Source organism: Diaporthe citri (assembly GCF_014595645.1).
Source record: "Diaporthe citri strain NFHF-8-4 chromosome Unknown scaffold_1, whole genome shotgun sequence".
NCBI lineage: Eukaryota > Fungi > Ascomycota > Sordariomycetes > Diaporthales > Diaporthaceae > Diaporthe > Diaporthe citri.
This window is the reverse complement of record NW_025064846.1, coordinates 10,869,257-10,896,325: the sequence shown is the minus strand read 5'-3', so window position 1 is coordinate 10,896,325 and position 27,069 is coordinate 10,869,257. Positions and strand designations below refer to the sequence as shown.

The 27,069-nt window shown below is 53.5% G+C and overlaps 8 protein-coding genes across 8 annotated transcripts; 3 read left to right on the top strand and 5 right to left on the bottom strand.

The window, feature by feature from the left end:
* Positions 1–896: 896 nt before the first annotated feature.
* On the top strand, positions 897–1,916 carry INS49_002837 (uncharacterized protein; the record flags this gene model as incomplete). Its single annotated transcript, XM_043163638.1, has 1 exon — positions 897–1,916. The coding sequence occupies one exon, from the start codon at positions 897–899 to the stop codon at positions 1,914–1,916; it is 1,020 nt and encodes a 339-aa protein (XP_043032144.1).
* A 218-nt stretch (positions 1,917–2,134) lies between these two features.
* Positions 2,135–3,100, bottom strand: INS49_002836 (uncharacterized protein; the record flags this gene model as incomplete). Its single annotated transcript, XM_043163637.1, has 2 exons — positions 2,135–2,526; positions 2,584–3,100. The coding sequence occupies 2 exons, from the start codon at positions 3,098–3,100 to the stop codon at positions 2,135–2,137; spliced, it is 909 nt and encodes a 302-aa protein (XP_043032143.1).
* Positions 3,101–3,423: 323 nt separating this feature from the next.
* Positions 3,424–4,077, bottom strand: INS49_002835 (uncharacterized protein; the record flags this gene model as incomplete). The annotated part of the gene is made up of 1 exon (XM_043163636.1): positions 3,424–4,077. The coding sequence occupies one exon, from the start codon at positions 4,075–4,077 to the stop codon at positions 3,424–3,426; it is 654 nt and encodes a 217-aa protein (XP_043032142.1).
* A 5,293-nt stretch (positions 4,078–9,370) lies between these two features.
* INS49_002834 (uncharacterized protein) lies at positions 9,371–10,646 on the bottom strand (the record flags this gene model as incomplete). Its single annotated transcript, XM_043163635.1, has 3 exons — positions 9,371–9,697; positions 9,771–10,434; positions 10,498–10,646. The coding sequence occupies 3 exons, from the start codon at positions 10,644–10,646 to the stop codon at positions 9,371–9,373; spliced, it is 1,140 nt and encodes a 379-aa protein (XP_043032141.1).
* Positions 10,647–13,840: 3,194 nt separating this feature from the next.
* On the bottom strand, positions 13,841–14,744 carry INS49_002833 (uncharacterized protein; the record flags this gene model as incomplete). Its single annotated transcript, XM_043163634.1, has 3 exons — positions 13,841–14,227; positions 14,475–14,552; positions 14,679–14,744. 3 exons carry the CDS (start codon positions 14,742–14,744, stop codon positions 13,841–13,843), a joined length of 531 nt encoding a protein of 176 aa, XP_043032140.1.
* A 3,164-nt stretch (positions 14,745–17,908) lies between these two features.
* INS49_002832 (uncharacterized protein) lies at positions 17,909–19,177 on the top strand (the record flags this gene model as incomplete). The annotated part of the gene is made up of 1 exon (XM_043163633.1): positions 17,909–19,177. The coding sequence occupies one exon, from the start codon at positions 17,909–17,911 to the stop codon at positions 19,175–19,177; it is 1,269 nt and encodes a 422-aa protein (XP_043032139.1).
* Positions 19,178–21,125: 1,948 nt separating this feature from the next.
* Positions 21,126–22,497, top strand: INS49_002831 (uncharacterized protein; the record flags this gene model as incomplete). Its single annotated transcript, XM_043163632.1, has 2 exons — positions 21,126–21,260; positions 21,325–22,497. 2 exons carry the CDS (start codon positions 21,126–21,128, stop codon positions 22,495–22,497), a joined length of 1,308 nt encoding a protein of 435 aa, XP_043032138.1.
* A 474-nt stretch (positions 22,498–22,971) lies between these two features.
* INS49_002830 (uncharacterized protein) lies at positions 22,972–26,032 on the bottom strand (the record flags this gene model as incomplete). The annotated part of the gene is made up of 5 exons (XM_043163631.1): positions 22,972–23,419; positions 24,494–25,065; positions 25,123–25,518; positions 25,627–25,711; positions 25,764–26,032. The coding sequence occupies 5 exons, from the start codon at positions 26,030–26,032 to the stop codon at positions 22,972–22,974; spliced, it is 1,770 nt and encodes a 589-aa protein (XP_043032137.1).
* Positions 26,033–27,069: the final 1,037 nt, after the last annotated feature.

The window sequence follows — 27,069 nt, the reverse complement described above, 5'->3', positions numbered from 1 at the left end:
GGCATAAAAAACTTAAAGGGTGCAAAGAGTGCTAAGGGCGGCAAGGGCGATAAGGGTAAGCAAGGGCGCTAAGGGGGCAAAGAATAAAAAGGTAAAAGTAACTTTTAAGTTATAAATAAAAGGGTAGCTATAAAACCCCTTTAAAATAACTATAGCTTTATTAACTTAAAAACCTTATAGTACTTATATTTTAATATAAATGCAGTTAATTTTCTTATACTAGGTGGGCCAACGCTGGAAGCTGGGTGGGCGTACTATAGAAGCTGGGTGGGCGTACGCTGACTCCAGCACCTCCAGCTCGCCCATTTTTCCAACCCCTCCTACACAACAACGAATGGTCTGGTCCCCGTCATCCGAACACCACACTCAGCAAATGAATCCCAGACGGCGTATTCGTTTGTTCTGGTAGAAGACACTCCTCCACACACCAAACGCGGGCGGAGCTCTCATTGCCTCTGCACCTGCGTGCCATCAGGCCGCGCGACCACCGACAGCGCCGAAGTACCTAGGTAGACGGCTTGCTTGGACGAGACTGGACTGACCTTTCAATTCACCAAACTCGTCAGAACAGTTTCTCGTGTGGAAACTTTCTGGTCTACGCTCCCACCTACCACCGTCGGTTCTTCCCCACTTCCAGCTGTCCGGCACACGGTGTCGCTCTTGACAGGAGCCCGTCAGGTGTCCCATCACACACTCAAGGTCGGTGAAAAGAAAGACCTGCACCCACCCAACAGCATTCCCAGTGCCACGCCTCCCCAGGTCAAGTAATGATCTGAATTATAGTGCCGTCGCGAGTGGTGCCCAATCATCTAGATCTACCTTGAGAAAATAAAGGAGCAAAAGCTAACACACCATGGCACCGCCAGCCACCTTGAAAATTTTCGCCGGAACACACGATGTCTTCAGCCATCACCATTCCGCTTCCCATTCCTAGTGGAGGAGAACCTATCAAAGAATTCCACCGCTTCCCTGACCTTCCTCCTGAAATACGAATTCGGATTTGGCAAATGGCATACGACGCTATTCCAGATACGCTCGTCTACCGTTTCCGACTGGAATTCTCATCCATTCCTGACTCTGAACTGAGTGACGACGAAGAGGAAACCGAAGTTCCACAGGCTTTCTTCGCACCATTGAAGGAAGTGAAATATTTGACTCGCGAAGTTCGCAGTCTTCGAAAGGTCAACCGAGAATCCCGTTACGAGGGTGAGAGCTTGTTCGACGGCTGTTTACGCTTGAACCAGACCGAGCAAGGCGGCACCACTGATCTCTGTCCTCCCATCAACCTTCCATGGAAGGGCAATCGAAGTGTCTTTTGTTTCGTCGGCTTGAATGAGTTTGATCTGGTGTGCCTCGAACAAGCGAGCTGGGTCTTCATCGCCCAGGTTTTCAGCACAGTTCGATTGCTTGGACTCGGCTTGGACAGGGAATCTGAAGACGGAATCACAGCCGACGGTGATTACCACGAGTTCGCGGAATTCATTTTACTGTTCCAAGAAATACACGAGGTGGCTCTTGTGAGTGATAGACTCATGTCTGAGGCCGATCTTGACTACATCGACGATGATATCCGATCCAGTTTCACATTATCATGTTGGGATGATTGGGTTGGAAGAGTCCACGAAGATGTAATCGGCTCTCATTGTCACGAGCCGAAGATCGTCACCAAGGATGAGCATCTGGAGGCAATGGAAGTATTCGCTGGTTCCATGTTTCACTACGGTGAGATCCATTCCGAATCTGCATCGATGCTCTTGGAGATAGTATTTGGCATGATATTCAGAACGAAGGAGGATTACGGCTATCTGCTACTGGACGACGAAACTATGGAAGAGCTGCTTGGCGAGGACATGCTGAGCGACACGTTTAGCGACGAAATGCCAAGCCTACTCAGCGAAAGGGGGGAGGATGACTGAAGGGTCAATGGTTTGTGGTCGAGCGCTGCGGAGCCTGCATAGGTAGGGATTTCCCATGTGGCTTAATGGGTATTCCAAGGTCGTTGTGCCAATTGGAGGCAGAATCTGGGGCAGACAGACATACATATGCTACCTCGTGCTGAAATTACATTGCTGCGGCTGCAGCATTGCAAATACTGAGAATAAGTAACGCCTCCTCCCATCATCCCCGGTGGTGCTCAATTCTCTGCTTCAACATATACATTGGTAGCAGCGTCGCCGAACACTTCCCAACAATGGTCCATGCGATCCCGGACGAGTTTAGTACGAGCTTCCATATCCCTACCTAAGGGTAGATTCGGCTCTCCTTCCTTGCCAGCTCCGATTCCCTCGCCCATAACCACGTCGTATACGACCCTAGCACCTTTCGACGTGTCCCCGTCGGGAACATACTTGCCTCCATGCATGAATTCGAGTGCTTTGCCAACGGCTGACCCGTCATAATCACCAGACAGCGGCTCTTTGCCAGTCCTCAGGGACGAAGGAAAGCGGGTGTTAAAGCCGCCCAGGTATACTGTGAGCGTCCGCACATTGAACTCTGCGACCTCTTTGGCCAGAACCTTTGTGAGTCCTGTTGTCCGATGTCAGCTTCTCCCTTGTCATTTTGGGAAATAGAAGTACCGCGTACCATCAAAAGCAGCCTTGGACGCAGAGTAAATCCCCATGCTCTCGCGGCCCTCCAAGCTCGCCCCGGTGCTGATGTTGACGATGATCCCGAACCGCCTCTTGCGCATGTGCGGCAGGGCGGCCCTCGTCAGCCTGTACGGCCCGAAGAAGACGGTCTCGAACTGCGCGCGCACCTCGTCCTCGGTGATGAACTCGGCGGCGTGGAGGAGGGCGAAGGCCGCGTTGTTGACGAGCACGTCGATCCCGATGCCCTCCGCTTCCAGGTCGTTGATGACGCTGGCGCTGTTAGGGTCGTCGAGGTCGAGAGGCACCCACTTGCCGCCGTTGGATTCGATCTCGCGCACCAGCTCTGGGGTCTTGGATGGGTTGCGGGAGGTCGCGATCACCCTGTGCCCCTTGGCCTGGGCTTGCCGCGCGATGGCGAGGCCGAAGCCCGAGGAGCAGCCCGTTATCAGCCATGTCAGGGGTCTGGCGGGCGTGGTGAAGTTGAAGTCGTCGCTGATGGTCGGTTCGGCCATTTTGAGAGTTAATGTGGGAATTGAATTTCAGTTGACAGAGGGGCGTCAAAATTACTATGCTATGTCCTTCGCACGGGGAAACAAAGAATTAGGACCCGATAGTCTGAGCGTGAGTTTATACGTTGAGCACTCGGTATTAGTGGGCGGACTTAAGCAAAGTACGGCTACGGCAAACAGTTGGAGCGGCCGCATCCAAACCGCACCGGACCTAAGCTCTCATGAATGCCCATCTCATGTTGAGTTAAGTCCAAAACTGATTATGACGCTGCATTGGCTACCCGCGTGCTGTCCAGGGAGATCGTTCCTTACGTTCCAGCAAGGGTTCACGATTTATCCTTGTTCCTGAGCTCCAGCCACTCTTCCTCCAGCATGGAGTACAGCAACACATCCCACCACTTCCTCTCATGCCAGTGACATTTCCTGAACCTTCCCTCAGGGACAAAGCCCAGCTTCTCATATAAGTGCTTCCCCCGCTCGTTGAACTCGAGGCACCCCAGGCTGACAGCGTGCAGGTTGGCCCTCGTGAAAGCCCAGTCCAGCGCCCAGTTGATAGCCTCGGAGCCGTAGCCCTTGTCACGGTACTCAGAGTCGATTGAGACGCTCATGACGCAGAGCCGGTGGTGGTGGCGGTACATGGAGCCGCTCTCGTCGTCGAGGTGCAGCACGCCGATCGGCGTGGGCTTGGGCGCCGCCGGGGCGCCGCCGGCCGACGGAGCCTCGTCCGGGTCTGTGGGATTCTCCGTCGTCGCTGGAGGTAGACAAATCAGCACGCCTAGGAGGTCCTTGCGGATGTCGGCAAGTATTTCATCACTGCGCGCTTTTGTCTGTGGCCGGAGGAGGCTTGAGTCGGCGTAGGCGCGGCCGACGGGGTCGTTCTCGAAACCTTCGTGGAACCAGGTCTTGATCTCGTCCGTATCCGGGATTGCCGTGTAGACGAGCCTCTCGGACTGGAAGGCAGTCGCTAGGCTACTTTTCATGTTGGCTGATCTGTTCCAGGTGTGGGCTGAATTGTCAGTGAGAAAGCAAGGTGAAGATCTCGGAAGGGTGCAATGCTGGGATTTCGGCTTGTTTATCTGTCTAGGGAGCTTGACTCTGCCTAGATAGGAACATAGGTAGCTGGACTCACTCAATGCATGCCGAGACCGTAGTGCATTCTTAGTGAGTCACAGCGAGACCTGGCGTGGCGCCCACTAGCAAGCGCAGCTGAGCACCACCTCAGTACCTAGGTACTCACAAATAAGCAGGCGCGACGTTAACAGAGGGGTTTTCAAGTCTTACTACGGTACAAGAGAGGGGAGAGTCGTTTTCGAAACGGTTAATTGTGTAATGCTCAACGGCGTTTCCGATTTGTGGAATTTTTCAATACTTGAGGGAAAGAAAACATGGGCATTAGACGCGGCCTGGCGATTTGGGTTCCTACCTAGGTCCTTCAAACCCCCCTTCGTAACAAAACGTCCTCGTCGGAATTTCATCCATCCGATACAATCAAAAACCATCGAAACATCGAAACATCGAAACATCCAACTTCGAACAAGTACCCCCGTCAACCGGTGGCCTGACTTTTCTTGCTTCCTTGAGAAACCCCCGCATCGCCTGGAGCCTGCAGGCAATCATCGCCAGTCGATCTGAAATGGTGAGACAGACAACGACTCAACCCTTCAGCGTGGATACATGGAGAACAGCATCGGCTTCCGAGGCATTGAAGACCTGTGCGGTCATCGCTGGCATAAGCTTAAACATCCCGTGAGGACCGATCAAAAATGGCGAGTTTCCCTCCAGCTGGACCATTACCTTCCCTGATGCGAGCGAACAAATACGGACACTTGAAGGCTTTGCATCGAGCTCCAGTAAGCCGTCCAACGGTAGAACATGTACTGCGAATGTAAAGCGCCCGTCAACCTTGGTGCTTCGCGAGCTGACAACAAGGCTGGCATGCTCTCTCGCTTCAAAAGCGATATCCTTTTTGCGTTGTTTGTGTTGGGGGCCAATTCGTCCAGCAGGTGGCTGGCTAAGTAGTTCTTCCACATTGCAACTGCGGTGTAGGCCCTTCTTACTCGCGCAGTTCGTACAACAGATGATTCCATTCGTGGTCTCACCTGCTGCTTTCTTACTGATCGTGACACAGTTCTTGAAAGGGCCGCGTCCCGATGCACATGAATCGCATGGCACGGAAGGTTCCTCGCCGGTCATGTGGACCATGAGCAAACGGACCTTCTTGGGTTGGTCGGCGATGAGTCTCACTCCTGGCCTCGTGACAATGTCCCGGCTGCGCGGAGTTGAGAGAAGACTAGCAAAGTGGCCTCTCTTGGGTGGATAGAACTGTCTGCCAGTGAGGAACTTTCTCAGCAGTCGCCAGTTTGCTTGTGTCGCGTCGCGAGGCGGACTGGACGCTTCTTTCTGTCCGGCGTTAACAGGTCCTGGGTTGTGATCCGAGCCTTCTCCCTCTGACCCCGCTCCATGATATGGGCTCAAATCATTACCGGAGGACGCCTCGGGCTCAGGTGGACTGTGCTCGGCACCCGAGATTGAGGGCATACGTGAAGTACCCGCTGAGGATAGAGACAACAAACTTGTGTCGAGCATCATCTCGTCAACTGTCTTCTCTTTGTGAGAGTCTGGCGCAGTACGCGAGAGCGCCTTCTGCTGGCTTGCCGCAAAAAGCTTCCGCTGATGGACAGTAATTCGTGTCGCTGGAAGTCGGGGCTCCATCATTGGCGACGCATGCTTGGGCAAAGGATCCTTGGACTTGACCAGAGCAGGCCGGTGGTTCCCAGTCTGGTATTGGGTGTACTTCCCAAGTATTGTGAACGTGCCATCACAGTTGTCGTTGAACAGACAAGAATGGTGCGATGACTGGGATGGATTAGTCAATTTTTCAACGATCACAACGCCGGGCTGTGCAGAGTAACGTACAACGAAATGGAAACCGAGCTTGTTTTGACTCTCAAAACACATCCGGCAGGACCGCACGGGGCAAATCCACTCGAACTCCGGAATGCCTGAGAATTGATAATTGGCAGGGAGGAGACAGCCCTGGGACTTCTTCAAGGTCCCTGAATCGTCTGTAAAAAGTGATTAGATCATGTTTTGCGAGTGGGTCAGATTCTTACTGACCTGGCCACTGGCGGTACGTCCGGAGATCGGTTGCCATATCAGTATCAGCAGGAACTTCCACGGTCAACTTCTCCGTGCGTGTGGTGTGGTCCGTGGGAGGGTGCAGCCGTCCAGAGGTAAGACGTTCTGATTTGTGGACCCCTTTTCTTTTCTTACTCGCACGATGCTCAAGTGGTTCATCAACCTTCGGCCGATTTGATGCCTTCTTTCGTAGCTGGAAAAGTCGCTGTGAATATCTCGGTCCCGGATACTCATTGATCGATCTTAATTTCTTCCTGGACAGTGAGTGAACGGATTGAGCTCTGGTGTCTCCATCCCTAGAGGCTGATTCATTCTGTACTGATTTGGGTGTGGAAAACCTGCGCTGTGGAAAATGAGACATATCTATTGAGCCTCCAGCCATACGTCCGAAACGAGCGGAGCGGATGTTAAGAAATCCTGGTGCAGATTTTGTCCTTCTCTTAGTCTTGACGTTCCCAAGATCTTTTGATCTTTTTGAGAGGAAACTGTTGTCAGAGTGGCTTGCTCTTGCTCGCAGAGGAAGATGGCTCATAGAGATGGCAGGCTGCGCCCGAAGATGCAAGCCACTTCTGTCCTCCTTTCCAACGTCAACAAACCCTTTGTTTCCCTCGAGCGAGATGATGCCAAGCACATCTTCTTTGGCTGACCCCAAAACATTCTTGTTCCTGGGCATGGTCTCGCCTTGTGGTTCTGAAAATCCTGGCTTGAGTTGTTCTGCAGGCTGGGCAGTAAATTTGATGGATCGGTCGAAGGCCTGGCACATTGACTTCAAAGCCGCTGAGAGGTCATCACACATGACTTTGTCAAGCCGGCCTGGGTCCATGTTCAGATGATCTCTTGGTGGTATCATGCTCTTTCTAACGTATTCAACTTGAGCTGCTGACAGAGGTGGGTCATACCATTGTGCCAACGCTTGTAAGCTGCCGACAGAATCGATAAGACTCGGCGGACATAATGGCAATGGAGCTGATTCTCGCCTCACTTTTGAGCTCGAGGCAGTTGTGACTACTGACTTTACCCCTGTACTTGCATCAGAGAACCCTGGATAACTTTGATTCCGAACTCTGTCGTTGCTGTAAGCGATGTGCTTTGTGGTCAGCAAGTGGGACCCTGACTCTGCAGTTTGAGGCACCTTGTCTCCCGAACGAGTCTTTGGCAATGATGCAGACCCAGCTTTTGGGCGTTTTGAGGCAGGCTCCGGATTCATAACGGCGGAGGATCGGAGCTTGAGCATTATGACCCTCCTCTTTCTACTAGCGCGCTCGAGCCGGCGAAGGCAAGCGATCTTTTCTGCGTCTGTCCCTCTTGAAGCTTCCTCCCGAGCCTTGTGAATCTCTTCAACGACGGCTGAGAGGGCCTTTTCGCGTCGTCTGCGCCGCTGCGCAATTCTTTTGCGTCTTTTTTCAGCGGCGACGAAAGCCCTTTCTGTCTCGTCCCAGGCTGCGTCGGCAAACGTGTCAGAGTAGCGCTCTTGAGCAAGCTTGGTATGCAGGCCAATGTGCTTGATTGTCTCTTTGGCCAGGTTTGATCGTCGAGAGTGATGAAGTCGTTCTTCGACACTGGTCAGTGCTTTGGTCTTCTTTTCGGCGCGGTTCCGCCAAATCGTTTTCTCTGTGAGTTGATCCATTCTTCTTCACTTGATTTGACTCGAAGTCATAGTTCTGGGGGATTGGAAGGCTGTCGATGTACAGAATCGGCTGGACTTGGAAGCATGGTGCAATGATCAGAAGCGCAAACCTCTGGTCTCTAGCAAGGTTAGTCGCTCTAGCTTCCAAAGTATTGTTCAGGGCTCACTGGGAAACCCCGTCCGAGACGTGTGGGACGCGTCCAGATGAATGTGACGCGTGGGCTTTCCGAATGTTGTTCGCCGACGGCGAGAGACGTTGCAATTGAGCCTCCTAACCTCGCTACACCGCGTTTGGGCTGGCAGTGGACAGGTTCGAGTGATTGATTGTAGTGGGGCAAAAGGCAGCCTTGCGAGGCTGAGGTGTGACAAAGGTGCGTTCAGGAGACGCCGCCGCATGTGGTGGTTTGAAGCGTCAGTCGCATTTTCTGCTGTAAGCTGACCAGAGGGATTGAAGTGTGAGAATTATCAGGACTGTACGATATTGCGAGTATCAGATGATATTCAAAGATCACGCGAGCGAGAATGGCAAGTGTCAAGGCTGATGTGTGCCTTCGAAGCCGTTCTGAGCCCACCTGGTCCAAGCGCACTTAGAGCAGGGGTCGCCAGCTCCCGGTAGATCTTTGGCGATCATTTTCAGATAAACTTTCCATGGATGCCTAAAGCAATCGACTGCACATCCAAATCCGAGTCAGGTCATGCTTTCGGGGCAGCAGTCAACACACTGATGCCAAGGAATTGAAACGACTCTTGTTCTTGTTCTTGAGCGTGTGGACGCAACGGAGTGCTTCACGGACAGCGCAGAAGACTATGGGGGGACATTGGAGACAACAAGTTTTCATACGGTGAGGTTCCCAGCTCGGCGAGAAGGCGGGCCTGAGACTTATAGGAAGTTATTCTACAGGAAGTTATGTCATAACACTTAAATTTGTTAGTTGTCGTATCAACCCAAATAATTAGTACCAAACGATGACTCAGTGCAATGACCTGCTTCCAGGACTAGGGAGCTACTTGGAGTGCAAGACGAATGATCAAGGGGGGAAATCCATCCACGAAAGTTGAACCAAATCATCACCCTGGACAGGAGACATGTGAGTAACCTGGACACCATGTCACGATCAAAGTTTCTGAAATGATATACGCAGAAAAACCAGGTTCTCAACAAATCATGAGTGCATCGGTAGTGGCACAATTGTTTTCACAACTGTAATGTTGAACTAGGACCACTGCAGTGTATTATTCAAGCCAAGTCGAGTCAGCTGGGCCGCTCACATTGCGCCTGGCTTGTCCAGGACAGCGTGTTTCGTTACAAAGAAATTCAGTGAAAGGTGTCAAGGCAAGTTAAGTTGAAGCAGCCAAATTTGCTATGTCCTCGTATGATTTATATGTCAGAGGTAAAATGCTATGTACTTTCGAAGCTTAACTCCCCGCCTCCAAGAGGCCCTCGCATGATTCCCGCGAGCAACCACACATCACAGTTTCCTTGCGAAGAAGCTTGAGTTGCAACATCTTTACAGGGTACCGTAACCAGCAGAGCTGGACAGGCCGGCGACGTCGGCCACGGCGCCGGCCTCGGCGATGCCGTCGGCGCCGCTGAACTTGTCGAGGACGGAGCTGTCGGTCATGACGAAGGTGCCCGAGTTGTCGTAGCTGTTGGAGACGCAGTTGCGGCCTAGGGCGCTGGAGCAGGCGGACTCCATGGAGGGGTCGTTGACGACGTAGGCGGTGGTGGCGTCGCCGTCCTCGTAGATGGCGGAGACGTCGCCGAAGACGTTGCCCTCGGCCAGGACGTAGGCGCCCTCGCCGATCTCGAAGCCGTGGCCGCTGGACTCGTGCCACTGGAGGAGAAGGAAGCTGTTAGCTTTTGTGCTTGGGCGTGTCAGGTGGGGGTGAAAGGGTTAATGGACTCACGTAGTTGTTGACGGCGTGCAGGACGGTGCTGCCTCCGAGCTTGGGGGCACGGCCGGAGAAGTGGTGGACGTAGTTGTTTTTGAAGGTGATCTGGTCGTTGGAGCCGGTGAAGTACATGTTCCAGTAGTGGTATCCGTCGCAGGTGGCGGACCACTCGCTCTCGCCGTCGATGTTGCTGTTGGTGATGCTCACGCGGCCGGAGGCATCCTCGCCCAGGACGATGTGCTGGCGGGCGATCTTGTCGGTGGTGACGTGGTCGATCCAGATCAGGTCGGTGCCGGCCAGCGTGATGGCGTCACCTCCCCAGACGTACTGAGGGTTCAGCTCGGTGATGCGGATGTTCTGGATGATGACGTTCTGCACGCCGTTGGCCATGCGGAGACCCTTGCCCTTGATGACTCCGGAGGTGCCAGAGCCGAGGATTGTCTTGTCCGAGGCGACCTCGATGGGGGTCAGACCGGCCTTGTCGTAGGTGACCTCGACGGTGGGCGCGTCGGGCTGGTAGTTGGTGCACCAGTCGTCCTTGTTGATGGCCTGCTGACAAGCGGAGCCAGTTCCCCAGGGAGCACATCCGGACTCGGTTGCCGTGCCCTCGGTTCCGGTGAAGTCGAAGGTCTGGGTCAGCACGATGACGCGAGCCTCGGAGTCGGTGAGGTAGGAGACACTGGTTGTATAATCAGCACAATGTAATTTGCAGCACGTCAATGTCGTTTCACACAACACTTACAGCTCGTCAGTCGAGGTAGGTGTGACCGCGGCGGCATCACCACCACCGGTGACCGAGGCAGCGAAGCCCTCAGGGGTTCCGGAGACGGTTGGTGAGGCGGCCTGCGCCAGAGCCGCGAAGCCGGCGGCAACGATGGGTGCGGAGTGCATCTTGGTGATGGTGTGGAGTGAGTGTGAGAAAAGAGTGTATTGGGAGACCCGGGAAAAGAACGGCTGCAACAACGACGAAGAAGTTACTCGGAAACCTGCGAGGCGTGATGAATGATAATCAGAGACGATCTTTCCGGAGTGCAGCTGGGCAAGCCATATATGTAAGATCCTGTGGGATCTGCCTCCGCCGCCACCCCCATCAATTCAACATGGATTGAAACAGAAGGAGGGCCTTGCATGGAAACATTGTGTGGATGGGTCTGCATGTCCCCACAAAACCGCGGTGTTGGTGTTTGGTCTACCGCCTTCAACCCCTGATCGGATGGAAACCACCTTGGCGTCGGGAGACTTCGAAGGGCAGGATCGTTACGTATACAGTGGGGGCTCCTCTACCGAGGCCTTTCAAGGCGTGACACTGGAGCCTTGCAGCCGGGAACTACCTCGCCTACCATGCGCTTCGCGACCTATCACAACGGTACCACGTTTGGCGACGAGAAGACCGTGCGCCAGCTGTCTGGCAGCAGGGCCATCGTGATAGTTTTCCGTTGACATTTGCCTATGCTACTGCTGCGTCTACAAAGTGCCTCAGGGGCTCACCGTTAACGGTGGCTCACCGAGACGATGGATTAGGAGAAGCGCGGTTCTAGATGAACTTGCTGGAGCAAGCAATGGAAATATAGATTGAAATACTGGGTACGTTCACAACCTCCCCTTGAAATCAACAGGTTTCCGCCTCATTCCTCTGTCAAGATGCCTGCACGTTTGCGAAGCCCAAGTGGGTTGGTTTGTGGGCTCAGGACTGTTTACCCCACGCGTCGGCGTCGGCGGCCCCCTGCCCGAAGGACCGGATCCGTTTGTGTGCTGGCGGGGACGTGATCTCGGAGAGTCGCAGGGCTGTAAGAATGGCCTGAGATATTCCACCAGTGCCGTGACTATTCCATTATGGGCACTGGCGCGCTTTTGGAAACCGGCATGCTGATCGGCACAGCCTGCCTCTTGAGACTCGACACAGCAACTTTTTCCAATCGGAAGTATCTCCACCGGCTTGTGGGGATCAGATGGCGACAGCGGACCCACAGTGACACTGGGGATCTTGGACTATTAATCGGCTAGGTCGGTATCGATGGCATCCCTAAGTTAGTATTACTTGGTGGGTGTAATTATCGGTTTGGGGAACGAAGTCGTCCTCGTCGTCCACAACTCTCAGATTATAGTTTACGGTGCATGCAGAGACTCAGCAAGCAATGTCCACACAAGCTTTGGCGCGGGTACATCAGTGGAGCCTCTCCCGAGCGATCGACATGCATTGATTGCAGGCCCAACCTGCCCATGTCGCCCCTGACAGTAGCACCGCCAAGAGCCTTGGCATCCTCTGCTCTGCGTATGCCATTGCGTTGACCACATGCCCGGCGCGTGCCGACCGGACGAGAAGGTGTGGTGTCTGGTACTTTCATTCTCGAAGATCTGCATATTCTTCGTCTATTTCTGATACTCCGCTATTTACAGTATCTTGTGATTCGAGTTCCCTTTGTGCGGTCAGCTTACATAGAATTGTGAAACAGGGTCATGATTCTAGATGCTGATTTGTATTAAACGGGCACTCGAGCATACTCTTCCTACATCGCGATCATATGCACGATGATCTTCTCAGCACAATGCTTTCCTGTGAAATGCCCCCAACTTTAACCCCATAAATCCTAAGAGACTATTCCCAAAATGGTGACGGCAGTAGCTCGTCGTCAAAATTCGGGAAGACCTCGTAGGCCTAGAGTTGACATGGTAGAGAGGGCGTAGAAGGGGGCTCGATTCCAGATGTCTTCATCAGCAAAAGTTTGGACGTCTCGTGAGCCAAAGATCGTCTCGTCAGAAACGGCCTGTCAAGCATGATCCAGCCAGTGGAGTCTGTCAGGCCCTATCATCGCTGACCCCCTCTCCCCAAAGTTTCTGCCAACCTGACCTCTCAGATCCGCCGTCTCCAGCAAGAGACGGATGTCAATGGTCCGGCCTGTCCGGTCAGAGGACTTTTCTATCCCCTGACATACCGCTGCTCAATTGACTCACGTCTCTGGTGGAAGAATTCAACGTACACGCGGAATTGCAAGGAGCCCTGGCAAGATACTCGGAATGTCTCGAGGCGGAGATCGATTGCAGATCGCTATATCCAAAAAGACATCGACTTACAGTCCAATGAATCAACAGAAGCGAGGGCGATAAGAGGACCCCCGAAGTTCGGACAGCCCCTGGACCTCACGAATATTTGGGTACCCATTGAATTTTACGGCTGTCTCCAAAGTGCTCAAGCAGCATAGAGGAGGCTGATCTGCGTTTATGCAGGCCGGACGTTTAAATGGCTTGGACGTGGCCGGGTCAAGCAATGGTCGAAAATTATTGGAAGTAACAAAGGAACGTAAAGGGTTTCTTCTCTTTCCAATCCCCTCCAAATTTTCCCCCCTTCGGGGAAGGAGTTGAGATCCCAACTGTTCTGAAATCATCGACAGGAGCCCCATAGGGCCGGCTGTTGCTCAGCTCTGGAAAGGTTCTTCACTACCCCAGCACAATCGCCTTGTAGATACCTACCCACTAGACCTCATCTACGTGAGACTTATGCTTCTGTAAAGGCCAAGGTGGAGAGAGTCATGAATGATTCTCGCCGGCAGAGGTGGCAGTGTCTGTTTGGGGGGGGGGGCATGAAAACAGGTTTGTTTGAGCGGAGAAATTGAGATTTGACATGAGGATAAGCTTCAGTGAGACCCTACTTTTTAATAAGCTGATGTGTAGGCTATAAACAGAACTAAGAACGAGCGGTTTTGTGCCTGTTGCTTTTAAGAGCTCACCAAGCACATGTAGTAGATGTTCGTGAAAAGTGGGACTCTCGGACCAAGGCGGACTGAGATGCAACCTATTGAGACGAGAGCTCTCAGCCTGGTTGTGTGCGGCACATTTATCATACATTCGCATAGGAGCTCTAAACTCCCAGGAATCACACTCGAAGCTTTGAATGGTATTATTGACTGGTCAAAAAGGTCAAATATGAACACAAAATGCTTGCACACCAACATCCAATGCTGAATGAAGTGTACCCAAGAAAGATCACAGGTCACCGAGCCCCAGGGGATCTCCACTCCAAGATCATGTCCCAAGACCCCGTGGCTGCAGCACGAGCCCCCAAAGCATAACCGCCAGGTGAGAGTCCCTCAGCAAGTAAACCATTTGATATGGACCTGCTGGCTCACGTCGACGGTGGCGTCGTCGTCAGTGAGCTGGCCAAAGGCATTGGTGTTCGTCGAGCTCAGCGCGACGCGGTTGTTGACGTTGAGGATCTCGGTCGTCCCGCACTTGGACTTGACGTAGTTGGGCGAGGGGACCACGTCCTCCTTGGTGTAGACCTGGCCGTCCGCCCAGATGCCGCCGCCGGTGATGGAGGACTGCGTGGTGCAGGTCTTGGAGGCGTCCGAGCTGAAGTAGTACTGGCTGAAGAAGGTGCCCGTGACCCCGGCCTCGAGCTGGGCGTACCCGTGGTAGGTGCTGTCGATGACTGCGAAGGAGTAGCCGGCTGGGTAGCTGAGCGTCAGGTGGATTTGCTAGTTGTCTTGTCAGTGACTTGTCATTGGTACAAGATATACTCGAAATGCGGCTGTTGTTATTGCCTCTGATGATCGGTGGATATATTGGCCCTTTTTTTTTATGAGGCTGCAGTCTTCTTTCGTTGAAGTATTGTGCTATACAGGGCAAATCTTGCTCTGCATAGAGGTGGCACGAAGAAAGAGACACTGGGAATCCCACGGGAACACCAAAGAGTTTTCATATGGAAGAAGCGAATCAACTTACGCAATTCTTCGTCCGGTCTTTGACAGAGGTTCCGGGTCCAATATATGTTTGGAAACCGTCGAAGCCGAGTGTGACGACCTGAGTTGGTCAGCTATGTCTTGGATCATGGAGGCTTTGGAAAGGACTGGAGAGACTTGCGGTCTTATCACTGGAGATCGACGTTGAGACAGTTCCCTGGGGGCATCCATTGCCAGAGTATTGTACATTGGCAATGGTGATGTCCTGGGCCGCCACAAGGGCTGGGACAAGCAGGAGTGGAAGGAACTTCATGGTTATCGTAGTAGTTGTTCGTAGAGAAACGCCGATCAGCAGTATTATTGGGTCATAGATGAACAAAGTTACTACGCTGTAGGAAGATCATTCCCCATCATGGACAGGCGGATGGATATGGCACATTTATACCCACTTCCCCGTGGGGGACTGAGCTTTGTAGGTCTAGATTGATGAAGTCATGTGTCTGGACCCCTACTTCAAGCACGACAGCGGTGAGTATTGCAACGCTGCCTCTCATTAGTGGCTTCTCGTACGATAACACGCCGCCCACACCATGATCCTAGCATCAATTGAGGTCACGGCAGCTTCCGGAGACCAGACTCCAGTGCCTATCGAGACGCCAAGAGCATCTAGGTCGCCCAAAACTAAAGTGAACAGATGGAAGTCCGTCCGTGGGTAGCAAGCTGAAGGTCCAATATAGAGCAGATTGGTCCTGTGATGGCTAGTTTCCGAATCAGTGCTGCGGGGACGCCATCGTGCAATATAACATCGCTCTGGGGGCTCTGTCTATCAGGTTTAAAGTGCAGCACTACTGCGAGTTCAAGAGGCTAAATCTTTTAATAGTAATGGTTCTTACCCATTTTCTGGGTTCGACTCCGAGGGTCCAGACCTGGAGGGTAGCATCGCGGTTGTTTGATATATTAAAGCACGCCGGGCTAGCATAGAAGCGCTTAAAAGCGCTTGGCCGTCGAGCAGACCAGAACTCGACTTTCAGGGTCTTTGGGCGGCCCGGATAAATCCAATACGACCTGAAGCGCAAGTTAAATTGAACTGCGTCTGGACCCGGTCCGGTGTGCTGGTCCTCTGCTTCTTGGCGTCGCTGAAATCTGCAGTAGGACCAGTTGACAAAATGAACGACGAACTGGCGCAGAACTGACAGCCCTGTGGTATGGCAGGGGCTAGATTCCGGAGCATCACCCACCTGCACATGATGGAACGCAATTAGCCTTGGATCACCGGTGACTCAATATGTCTCTTGGATTGGGACAGTTACTCGTTGTTCACCGATGCGAGCAAGTCCACAACAGAGCCGAGATCAGCTCGTAGCAACCAAAGCCAATGAGAAACAGAACAATTCAAGGCCGTTTGTATCCAGCCAATTGACTTCTTGGTCACTCTAGTCCCGGCGCAGCAACCAGATTCCCGACCATTCCAGGTAGGACGATCTTGGAACCCACGTGATTGACCCCACAACAGGTCTCTTCATATGAGGGGTCCCTGTATCTATCGGCGAATCTCAGCAGGTTTGGATATGTGCTCAAGTTCTGCAGGGTCTCGAAACGAAGGGAGTTCAGCATCTCTTGCAACCGCCGAGGTATTCTGCCAGGTTAACGGTAGGGTGTTATCACAAACTTGCCTGCCGACCAGCTCAGGCTTCTCAAGGGTGGTATTGGCTGGAGTGCTGCCTGGAAGCTCAGGCTTGACGAATTGTTGGGATGCCTGAAAGGCAGTGGCGTCGGGGTGTGTGGATGATTCGCGGTCAGTCTGGTCTAAGCTCTGTATCTGACCGTCCTGCGCGATGCTTGCTTTCTATCGCCTGGACACGAATATGTAGATGCAGGCCCCGATGATAAGCACGAGTTCTACCATCACGCCGACAATAATGCCAGCGATGGTGCCGCCACTTAACCCAGAGTCAGACGATGGTGGAGAGGTTGTGGTGGACGTGGAAGAGATAATGCTGGAAGCAGACCACAGAATAGCCGAGTCCGTGGACTGATATCTTGTCTGTACGACATCTGGCTGATGTTACGTATCTGGATGGGAACACTTTCGCCGAAGGTGATTCTGCAAGAAGTACTATTCCTACGTCAGCAGTACTCGCTGTCAAAGTTCGCACAGTGACGGTGCTACAAGTGCAGCTACATGCCAGAAATAGTATGATTATCATTTGGGAACAATTTCCTAGTACGATTCGCGGCTCAGAGACCAAAGTTAGCTTTGAACCTTTTATTGAGGCACAGTAGGGTTTTCTTTTGTAGCACCTTAGTTAGCTGAAACTGTAGAACTACACCACTTTAGCCCCCACGTGTTCACTCATTCGGATCTGTCTAAGGGCCGCTACCGCCGATATTTGCTGGGTGATGATGATTCAGGTCAAGGGAGTACGTCTGAGTGATGCAATTTATCCACAGGGAGTAGGTACAGTTGGGAGTCTACAGGTTGGCCTGACCGTGTCGCAGGCGCATATGCTGCGAATGAGTAAAAACTCTTGGAAGATGCAGTCTCGTCAACACCGTCTGGTTTATACTCGAAGACTTTTCTTGAGGAACACCAGATGGCTTCTGCCACTATCATATTTCTTCAATGCCATTGATATACACCTTGACAGCCTGGGGTCTTACCTGTCCCTCCAATGGTTCTATCCTGATGTTCGCGAAGAACCAAGGGGCAGCTACCAGGAGATCTGCTAGCAACCAGCAGACATATGAAATATCTACCGACCAAAATATGTATTGGAGACTTATCGACTTCTCAAATTCACTTCAAAGACAGGTCCGGCTCAATTGACGCTTCACATGATCCCCGTTTTTGAGTTTGGTCTACTCGATCGGAAGCTCCCGGGAGCGCCTTCCTTTTCCCACGTCGATGCATCGTTGGCTGCCATCAAGACTTTTCTTATAGTTTTCCAACATAATGCCAGAGAGCGATAGATATTCATCTCTTAAAATTCTGGAGGCCCAAAACATTACCTCGCGATGTGCCGGCTGCGACGCTGCGCGCAACGCTTGACATCATGCACGTGTAGGTGCGGGGAGATTACTAAGGATCGTGGACATCATAATAGCAAGGGCCTAAATTGCATTGTTACACTACGACGGCGCGATCGTCCTGGGGGGATAATAAAGTCGTCACTTCCCCGAGGAACGGGCGAACGTGCCCCGGCTTCCTCGAACACGGTATCTGTGAAGAGACGGCGTTATTTTTGTTTCTAGCCGCACAAGATCTCACCAGCTCCTCGCTCAATTCGCTCGTGCCCCTTTCTGCAAGACACCACTGCAGAAAGAGTTGGTGTGCGCAATCATAATTAGAACCAAGTCCTCATAGGCACGAGATCATACTTGAGCCGTATCGCGTCTCTGAACTTTCAAGCCGTGCATCGTCCGTGGCGAAGTGAGACGCAGCGGATGTAAGGATTCTGGCACATCGATTGGGCAATCATGCTTTCACCAAACTTATTCGTCCTCGTTCTACTCTCTCTCGCGGGTCATGCCACGGCGACATTCCCCACCGTCTGCCCCGACCCAGCCTTGTCGAGTTCAAACACCACCAATGGCGTCTGCGTACAAGACTTCAAAATCATCGGCGGTGCTCTCGAGGCGGTTCATGAGAGCACGCACGCACCAACGGGTCTGGCAGTCGACCTTGAAGAGAATATCTACCTGACCTATCCGCGCAACTTTGAAAACGCAACCAACGCGGTGACAATAGCAACCAGTTTCGCCGATGAGGAGCCATGGCCGTCAGCTGAGATCCAAAACTGCCAACCGGGCCAGAACGTGTCGGAATGCTTCATCAACGTGCAGAACCTGGTACTGGATGCCCATGGGCAGCTGTGGGTCCTCGACAGTGGCATTCCGTACAAGACGACCGCACCTGCAGTCGCAGGAGGCGCGAAGATCATGCAGTTTGATTCAACTACGAAGGAACTGGTCAGCACATATTTGTTCCCGGATGACATCTTATCGAGCGGGACGAATCTCAACGACTTGCGCATCAACAACACTGCCGGAACCGGTGGCTTCGCTTTCCTCACGGATGCGTCAGTGAAGGGTGGAATCCTGGCCGTTGATCTCGCCACGGGCGGCGTTGTGAAGAGGTTGGCAGGGCAGGCTGTTGTGATGGCAGACCCCGGATACGTAGGCTCGTACAACGGCGAGCCGATCTACTGCTGGAACGGGACGGCAAAGTCATTCTGCACCACCTCGTCGGATGGCATAGCCCTCCAGGGCGGGCATATTTACTGGGGCGTTCTGTCTTCCCGGCGGTTCTACTATGTTTCCCAGGAGACCTTGCAGAACTTCGACGCCACGGACGACGAGGTACTTGCGGCGGTTCAGGACCCAGGCCAGCTCGCCTCCGAGCAAGCTGGGTTCACGGCGGACGACCAGGGCCGAGTCTTCCTTTTGGCCAGCGAGCAAAACGCCATCTACTACGTGCAGACGGACCAGTCAAGGATCACTGAGGAGGTAAACGGCGTCCCTGCTGGTGGGTCGGGTCCTGTCGCAGCGGAGAATTACTACGTCAAGACGTTGGTGAGAAACGGACTGATTCAGCATGCAGACAGTGCTGCGATCCTGAATGGGTATCTGTACTTCTGCACAAACCAACTGGAGCTGGGCCCATCGAGGCAGTACAATAGTTCAGACAACAGGAAGGGTCCCTTCAGGTCGTACAAACTGTTCATCGGTGCTGGGCCGGCTGTTTAGGTGTACATATCGGATGGCAGTAGCTGCCGGTCGGAATTGACGAGAATGGCGGCGGTACAGCATCGTTCTACGCTCCAAGGCAAATGTAAGCATAACATTGGAGTTCTGTGACGTTGATTTGACGATTCAAGTGTGCTGCATCAGAGTTCGCTTTCCGAATGCCACCCTCCCACGTGCCCAAAGAATGTGCTGTGCTGGGTCTCACCCTGTTCGGAGGGGCCTTGTGCAGACCAGTTCACCCAAATCCAACGCCTTTGATCTCATCTCTCAAAGTCAAATCCAAGCTCTAGAGGTTGACATAATTGCACGTGCAACCCACTTACCTTCCTTGGCCTTGGTAACTGATCTCGGGACTTGAACGACGCATATTATCATAATTTATTAGAAGCATCTCCTGTAAACCACATCTGGAACCCCTCAGGGCGACTCAGATGCGCGTCGATCAGCACGACAGGCAATCTGGAGCTGTCAATATCAGGCGAGCCTATCGTCTTTCGGAGATGATGTCTTGGACGCACGTCAGGAACCCAGGGCAACCTGAGATCCAGCCCCCTCACTTCTGTGCGACTCGACGGCTCAGTCTTTGACGGAAGGAGGTTCGCAAGTCAATATCACGAAAACGAGATGAACCACAATTCGTTGGTGGCGCCCGGGCCCCATGCAGTTGCCGTGTGGAGACAGTCTCGCGTACCTTGCATGCGATGTCCGGCCCAGCAACCCTGCCGACTTGCCTGCAGGAGTCGGAAGCAACACCTTGCAGGTATCGGAAAACAGCTCTACTGAATGATGATCAAGTTGCGATTCTAACGCACATCAGAACATCGAACATCGTGCAACGCCACTACGAGCAGATCGTTGGGGGGCCTCACCAACTTCCGCCCGAGTCACTCAAGAAATGGTTCAAGACTGCTCCCAGGAGGGCCCCGAGGAGGCTCCACAAAGCTTGGTCTCGGCCCGAAGATTTCTGGAGTCCGAGAGAAAAGTTTGCCGGCATCGTCCGTTATCTACGCTTCCAGTATTATGGATGCTCACACCGCTCACGCCATGGCGGTGGTCAGCCAGCCAAAGTGCAATCAACACACACCAGGCTGGCTTCTTGCAATGCCGGGGACTCGTCATCAGCTATCGGCCAGCGCCGCCCTTGGCAACCATGACGACTGCCCTCAGCTGGAACAGCATCTCAATCAAGATGTTGTGTCACCTCGCCGGCACCAAATTTGACCAACTGGGACGCCACAAAAAGATCGGCAACGAGACCTGCAGGCTCTGAGGCCCAATTCAGCGATTTGATGACATGACTCAAGGTAGCAGTTCTCGTTGCTCAGCAGTCACATCACAGGACTACAATGCTTCCCTTATCTCTCCACTCGAATTCACCCCCGAAGTCTTTGGGCCCGACGTCACCGACCCGACTGGCGATGCCACTTTCTCGCCTGGCCTCTCTCGCCCTTCCGATGCTCGGGCTGGCTGATAAGGGCCGCGGGCAATGGTGGAGTCCCATCGGATCACCGAACTGGAGGTGACTCGGCTCGGTTCTCGCTCGCGGCTTGCTGGCACGGTTCGTGGCTTGAAGTGAGTCCTCATGACCTTCGATGTCTCCCCTTGCAGTACGATGCATACAGCTCAGCGTGCCGGCCCTTCAAGAGTGGGCCCCCCATAATCATTCACACCAAGTGGATGTTAATGAGAATTTCACATTCAATCCCTCTTGTGCTTAATGCAACGAGGTGGAGTCTGGGTCTACTGATAGGGAACTTATTCACTCATTGGCTCTATAAAGTGAAGTCTTCGTTCCTGCACGACAGTATGTATATAAAAGATTAATGGAGCCCCTCTACATATCCTCTCCCTTGTCACTGCTTTTCTTCGACACTAGGTAGTCGTCGAGCCGCTTCGGTCCCGCATTGAGCATCTTTCATCTCACTCAAGGAGCTCAACGGTCTTGAAGATGCGCTTCCTCTCCACAGCAGCCTCGGCGCTGCTCGCCGTCAGCCAAGTGGCCGCAGCTACCCTCAAGCGCCCCCTGACGAACCTGGCAGCTCGCGAGGCACCCATAGCGCCCAAATTCTTCATCATCAGCATGGTATGATCGCCCGCGGTTCTTGCTCTCTCACACCTTTCGAATTGTTGCTAACTAAACTATACAGTTCACACCAGAGGCAAACATCTGGTATGAGAAGCTTCCCAGCAGCGGGCTTGGCGATCTCCTGGCTGTCAATGTCAGCACCCCCGGCCTCTCCATGCTGTTCCCTCACGTCCACTGCACGGAGGATCTTCAAATCTGCCAAGTCACCACGGGCGAGTCGGAGATCAACGCAGCCGCGACCATCACCGCCGTCGTGCTCTCCGACAAATTCGACCTCACCTCGACCTACTTCATGATTGGCGGCATCGCGGGCGTGAGCCCCGAGTGGTCCACCCTGGGCGGCGTCGCCCTCTCCCGGTACGCCGTCCAGGTCGCACTGCAGTACGAGTTCGACGCGCGCGAGATGCCCGAGAACTTCACCACCGGCTACGTGGGCTACGGCACCCTGCGCCCCGGCGTCCTGCCCGAGACCTGGTATGGCACCGAGGTGTTCGAGGTCAACGAGGACCTCCGCCAGGCCGCGTACAAGCTCGCGTCCAGGGCGAACCTCAGCGACAGCGCCGTCGCGGCCGAGTACCGGGACCTCTACGCCGCCAACGGCGAGGCCCACCTCGCGGCCACGCAGCCCCCGAGCGTCGTCCTCTGCGACGGCGCCACCAGCGACGTGTACTACTCCGGCGCGCTGCTGGCCGAGGCGTTTGATAATACCACGACGCTCTGGACCAACGGCTCCGGGCACTACTGCATGAGCGCGCAGGAGGACAACGCCACGCTCGAGGTGCTGCTGCGGATGGCCATCGAGGGCCTCGTCGACTTCTCGCGCATCATCATCATGAGGACCGGGTCCGACTTCGACAGGCCCCCGCCCGGCGTGACCGCCTACGAGCACCTCCTGATCAACGACCAGAACGGGTTCGAGATCGCGGTGGAGAATATTTACTACGCCGGCGTTGAGATCGCCAAGGGTGTTCTGGGCGAGTGGAACTGCACCTTCAAGGCCGGCGTCAAGCCTTCCAACTACATCGGCGATGTGTTTGGCTCGCTCGGCGGTGAGCCTGACTTTGGACCTGGGAGCATCACGCAGGGCCTGGCGGTGCTGCCTGATGGGAAGACAGGAGATCTGCAGACAAGAGATGTGGAGGCAGTCGAGGGTGTCAAGGGCAAGAGATCCGCGGCTGTCAGGCGGGGCAAGGACCTGCGACGGCGCAGGGGCTTGCCTGTGATGAGGATGTAGGCTCCCAAAGTCTGGGATATGCTGTGTTCTGAGGAGATGAAGATCCACCAATGCTGTAGAGAAAGTAAATGAACGCACAATTTTGACCCACGCCAGTATTCTAAGCCAATCCTCGATTAGTTGCAATCCAAGGAACAAACAAGACCATCTGCCCAAACATATTCACGGACCACAGTTATGCACGTCGTCCCCGTCAGGGTGTGTGAATGGGAAAACTGCCAAAATCCAGATATCAGGCCACAAGATGGCACAAGAAATGAATGCTAGCGAAAAAGCTGCCTCCTCTGGCAGGACTAAATAAACAAAAGGAAACGCGAGGAATACCAAGAGAAGCCTGGGTGAAACGCGGGTTGCGGTCTGCAGCAGGATGTGCTCGGGCAGCCCGTCTGCTCTGCGTGTTCAACTCGCTCGCCAGTAGTGGTGAGAGACGAAAAGGCTGGCGAGGCTCACCACAACAAGAACACAAATCCTAACCTACACTTCCTCGAACATCCACCGGGCGCCATCCTTGTCCTTCTCGACGAGCGTCTTCCTGTCCCACGGCGCGCAGCCTACCTGCCTCAGCTCCTCGCCCCGCGGGTACTTCACGAGAAGCACATACCCACCATCGGGGTGGTGACGGACGCAGAAGGATTCGTGCGCCTTCTGCTGCGTAGCTTTTGCGTGGAGGCCCGACTTGCCGTTGTGGCCCAGAAGGCTCCCGGACACGTGGTTGCGGAAGCCGAGCCAGTTGCCCCTCTCCACGCAGACCCAGAACCAGCCTCCCCCGGGCTGGGCTTCGGCTGGCGACTGAACCACCACCTCGCCCTCCGTGATTGTGACCACCTTGTCTGTGCCTTTGAGATGGATTTTGTATGTTTTGCCTGGGCGAGGCACTGACGGGACGTACTCGGTGATGGGTGGCTTTGCGAAATCGCTGGAACTGGGAGTTCTGATCCCGTCGTCCGAGAATGACATCGTGGTAATAATTGAGCGAACGTCGCTGTCGTCTTGCTTGATATCGCACATCGGCGCGATTGGTGCTAGGAGTGAAAGGGTACAGGTTTGTTGAGGATGCGGGTGTTGAGCGGAGGCAGGAAGTGAGAATGATGACTTTCAAGGTTGACCGTGAAAATTTAAAACCGCGGGCCTTAAATAAGACAGATTGGGAAAAGAATGGTAAATCCTGATTTGGTCTGAATCCTGGTGCCTCAGGAGCCGTTTGGACGGCCTCCTGCTTTTTATTTGCTTTATGGAGCAATACTAGTGTCCCATTTTGTTTGTCGTGTGACATCAGACTGCCCAGCTTGGGGTTCTCTCCTGTCCAAGTTGGCTTTCGGAAACCAACACATTCGTGCAAACGGACCTTGCGCCCAGTCGAGCTACGAATCCCTCGTGACCGAGGCTACTAGGCCTGCTAGGCTGTTTGACGGTCCACGCAACAAGAACCGCACAAGATATGGGACTCGCTTTGACTGCCACGACCCGGAGGTCGCGCGCCGCAGCTATAGTTTGGTTCGACCTGAACGACCGCTAAGAGCACCGCCGTCCCCGACTTATCGTCAACTGTCGTAACCCCATCAATCTTGTAGCCCTTAGAAGCTATAGTCTTGAGCGGTGCAATACTAATTATGGCTCGACCTGAGAGATGAGTAGAGAGTCAGCTGTGCATTGGATCACTGCATGACCAACCTATCGGCTGAATCGTGTCAAAGAAAAGGAAGGGATGTAGAAAACCTTACGAACATGATGCATTGCCAACACAAAGACCAAAACACATCCGTGTTTGCAGTAAATGACATGATTGGAAATACTGAACCTGGTATCGGGCTGGACTGAACTTGATGCTTTCTCACTCATCCGCTGACTGTTCGTAATTGACCTATCAGCTTGTGTAGGCATTCTGACAGGCATGGCAAGGCCAATCTGAGTGTGCTCATGGCACCCGAAACGTGCCAATTGCCAGAATTATAGTTTCAAGATGGCCTTATGTCTCTCCAAGAATTTCTCAACGCACCCCACAAAGCGATCCAGCTCCTCATCGGGTGTGTCTAGGATCAGGGCGATAGACCCCCGCCTATGGATCCAATACCCTTCCTCCAGCATCTCAAACCAGAACAAGTCATGCAAGTCGTGCCGCTCACTGACGTCTTCCACCGATCTGATATCGCGCAGGCCGGTATCCGAGAAGTGAACTGCCCACAATGCCCCACGGCCTGTGACGGAGCACTTGGTGCCCTTGGTGACCTCTTGAAGCCGTTGGCGGTACTTGTCGCCCTTTGCGTTGAAGGAGGTGATCACCTCTGGCGTCAGGATCTTTGACAGGCCTGCGTGGCCGACATGCATTGTCATGGTGTTGTTGTTAAAAGTCCCCGAATGTGCCACCGCACGGGCGGACCGTGGATCGTAGACAGCCATGATGTCTTCTCGGCCGCCGAACACGCCGAATGCGAAGCCCCCGCCGAGATATTTCCCCATCGTCACCAGGTCAGGCTTGAGGCCGAGGACTCCCTGGAGGCCGTGTGGGGCAAGACGGGAGGTCATCACCTCGTCGAGGATGAAGACCGCCCCGACCTTCTTTGCTGACTCCTGTTGGCTAGCATTAGTACGAGATCAACCAAGGTTGGATCTCATCCGTTGACGTACCTGAATCTGAAATAGGAATTCTTCAGTCCCACTGATACCACCTCCAGCGCCTTGCATAGCTTCAACAATGACAGCAGCAAGGCCTGGTGTTTCCTCGATAACCGCCTTGGCAGACTCGACGTTGTTGTACTTGCCTATGACCCAGTCCTCTCTATTGACAGCGTTAGACGCCACCTTCCCATTCCCAAAGCTGAACACTGCGCCGTGGTACGCCCCACAGAAGACAGCAATCTTGTTCTTGCCCGTGAAGACCCTCGCGGCGTTGAACGCGTGCATGTTGGCCTCGGTGCCCGAGTTTGCGAACCGCACCCGCTCCAGGTCGAACCGCTCGCATATGAGCGCTGCGTATTTGTGCTCCTGGCTTGTCGTGGATCCCAGGTTCAGGCCGACGTTGTCCTAGTACCTGTTAGTCACCTGCTACGGATCCCAAAGTGATAATTACATTCTGGAACATTCTAAAGCACAAAGATCGGGGATGTGTAGCAGGAGAAGAATGGTACGAACGAAGGTCGAGACCATGGCCTCGCGGATTACGGGGTGCGAGTGGCCGTAAATGCCAGCGCTGAGCTCTCCGACCAAATCAAGATACCTGCACCTTGTTAGATCCTGGAGCCGAGAGGTGCCAAACAACTAAATCTCACTTGTGCCCGTCTTCATCCCACACAAACGGCCCCTTGCCGCATTTCATCGTGAGTGGGAAGGGAGAGGTGTGGAGCAGAGTCCTTGTGTTGCCACCGGGCAGATGGGAAACCGCGATTTCATGTTGCTCCTTTGATTTCGGGTGTGATTCCACGAATCGACTCTGTGCTGCCGTCAACCTTCGTCTGAGCGATTCGTCGGCCGCGGCCTCGACTTTGGACTTCGGGTCTACCCCGCCCGGGGTGCGCTCTTCAAGTGCAGTGGGGGCCATGTTCAAAGTTTCGGTCGGTGCGAATGTGTAATTCAATGAGCTAGGTCGAGGTAGTTGGATTCACGTCAGTTCAGGCCCTCAGTTCTAGACACTACAACGTAGGATCATGGTGAACGAGCCGTAGAGAGCGAGCGATGTTCGTGGACTGTGCCTGGGCCGGCCGTTGCCAAGCTCCGGCTCCTTACAGTATCTGATCCACTCGGCCCGATGCCGGTATGCGTCGTGCTCCCGAGAACCTCGTACGCAAAATGCCAAGGTTTGGAGGCAAAATTCCGATCTGAGGGCACGGCTTCGGTCTTGTATTGCTGGCCATTTTGGTAAACGGTGATTAATTGAGGCACAATGTATATGTAGACGCCCGTTCTGAACAGGGGTTCTTTTCTCCCGCGATCAAACAACATGGTCCTGAAACATTCACCACATAGTGTATCTAGACTATGGAATAAAGACCAGAGCTGGAAGCTGAGATGAGTCTGAGCGATTCTTGATGCCGTCTCCACAAGTATCACATGGCAGGAGAAATGTGAGATCTCTGCACCAGTTTTGCTGCATACTTCTAGAGGCTGGACTACTCAAGGAGGCAGCCAGGAGGCAATGATTCTGGACAGTGAGCGGCAGTCTACTCCAATATTGTTTGAGTTTAGCACGTGAAGATGACCATTTGGTTTGAAGGCGCATCCATACGTCCTTTGGGGAGTTGCTTTGGGAAGTTGTCATCGTTGACGCCACACCAAATGACACAGATCATGCAGTAGGCAGATACAGGATTGAACAGCAATAAGACAATCGGGTACTCCATTGACATTCTATTCAATTATCTTTCAAGGGAAGCCAGTTGAGCATTGGTTGATACTTGTAATTGTGTGAACATCCCAACCACGGCCGAAAATCACAGTATACTTACTTCTAACAGTCCCACCTGCGTGGAATTATTTCCCAAAACTTTCGTGAACAATTTCCCCCAGGCATGACAGCACATGTAACCAAATTATCCCCAAAGTTGGAGCTATCAAGCACTGGGACACAAGTCAGAGTTG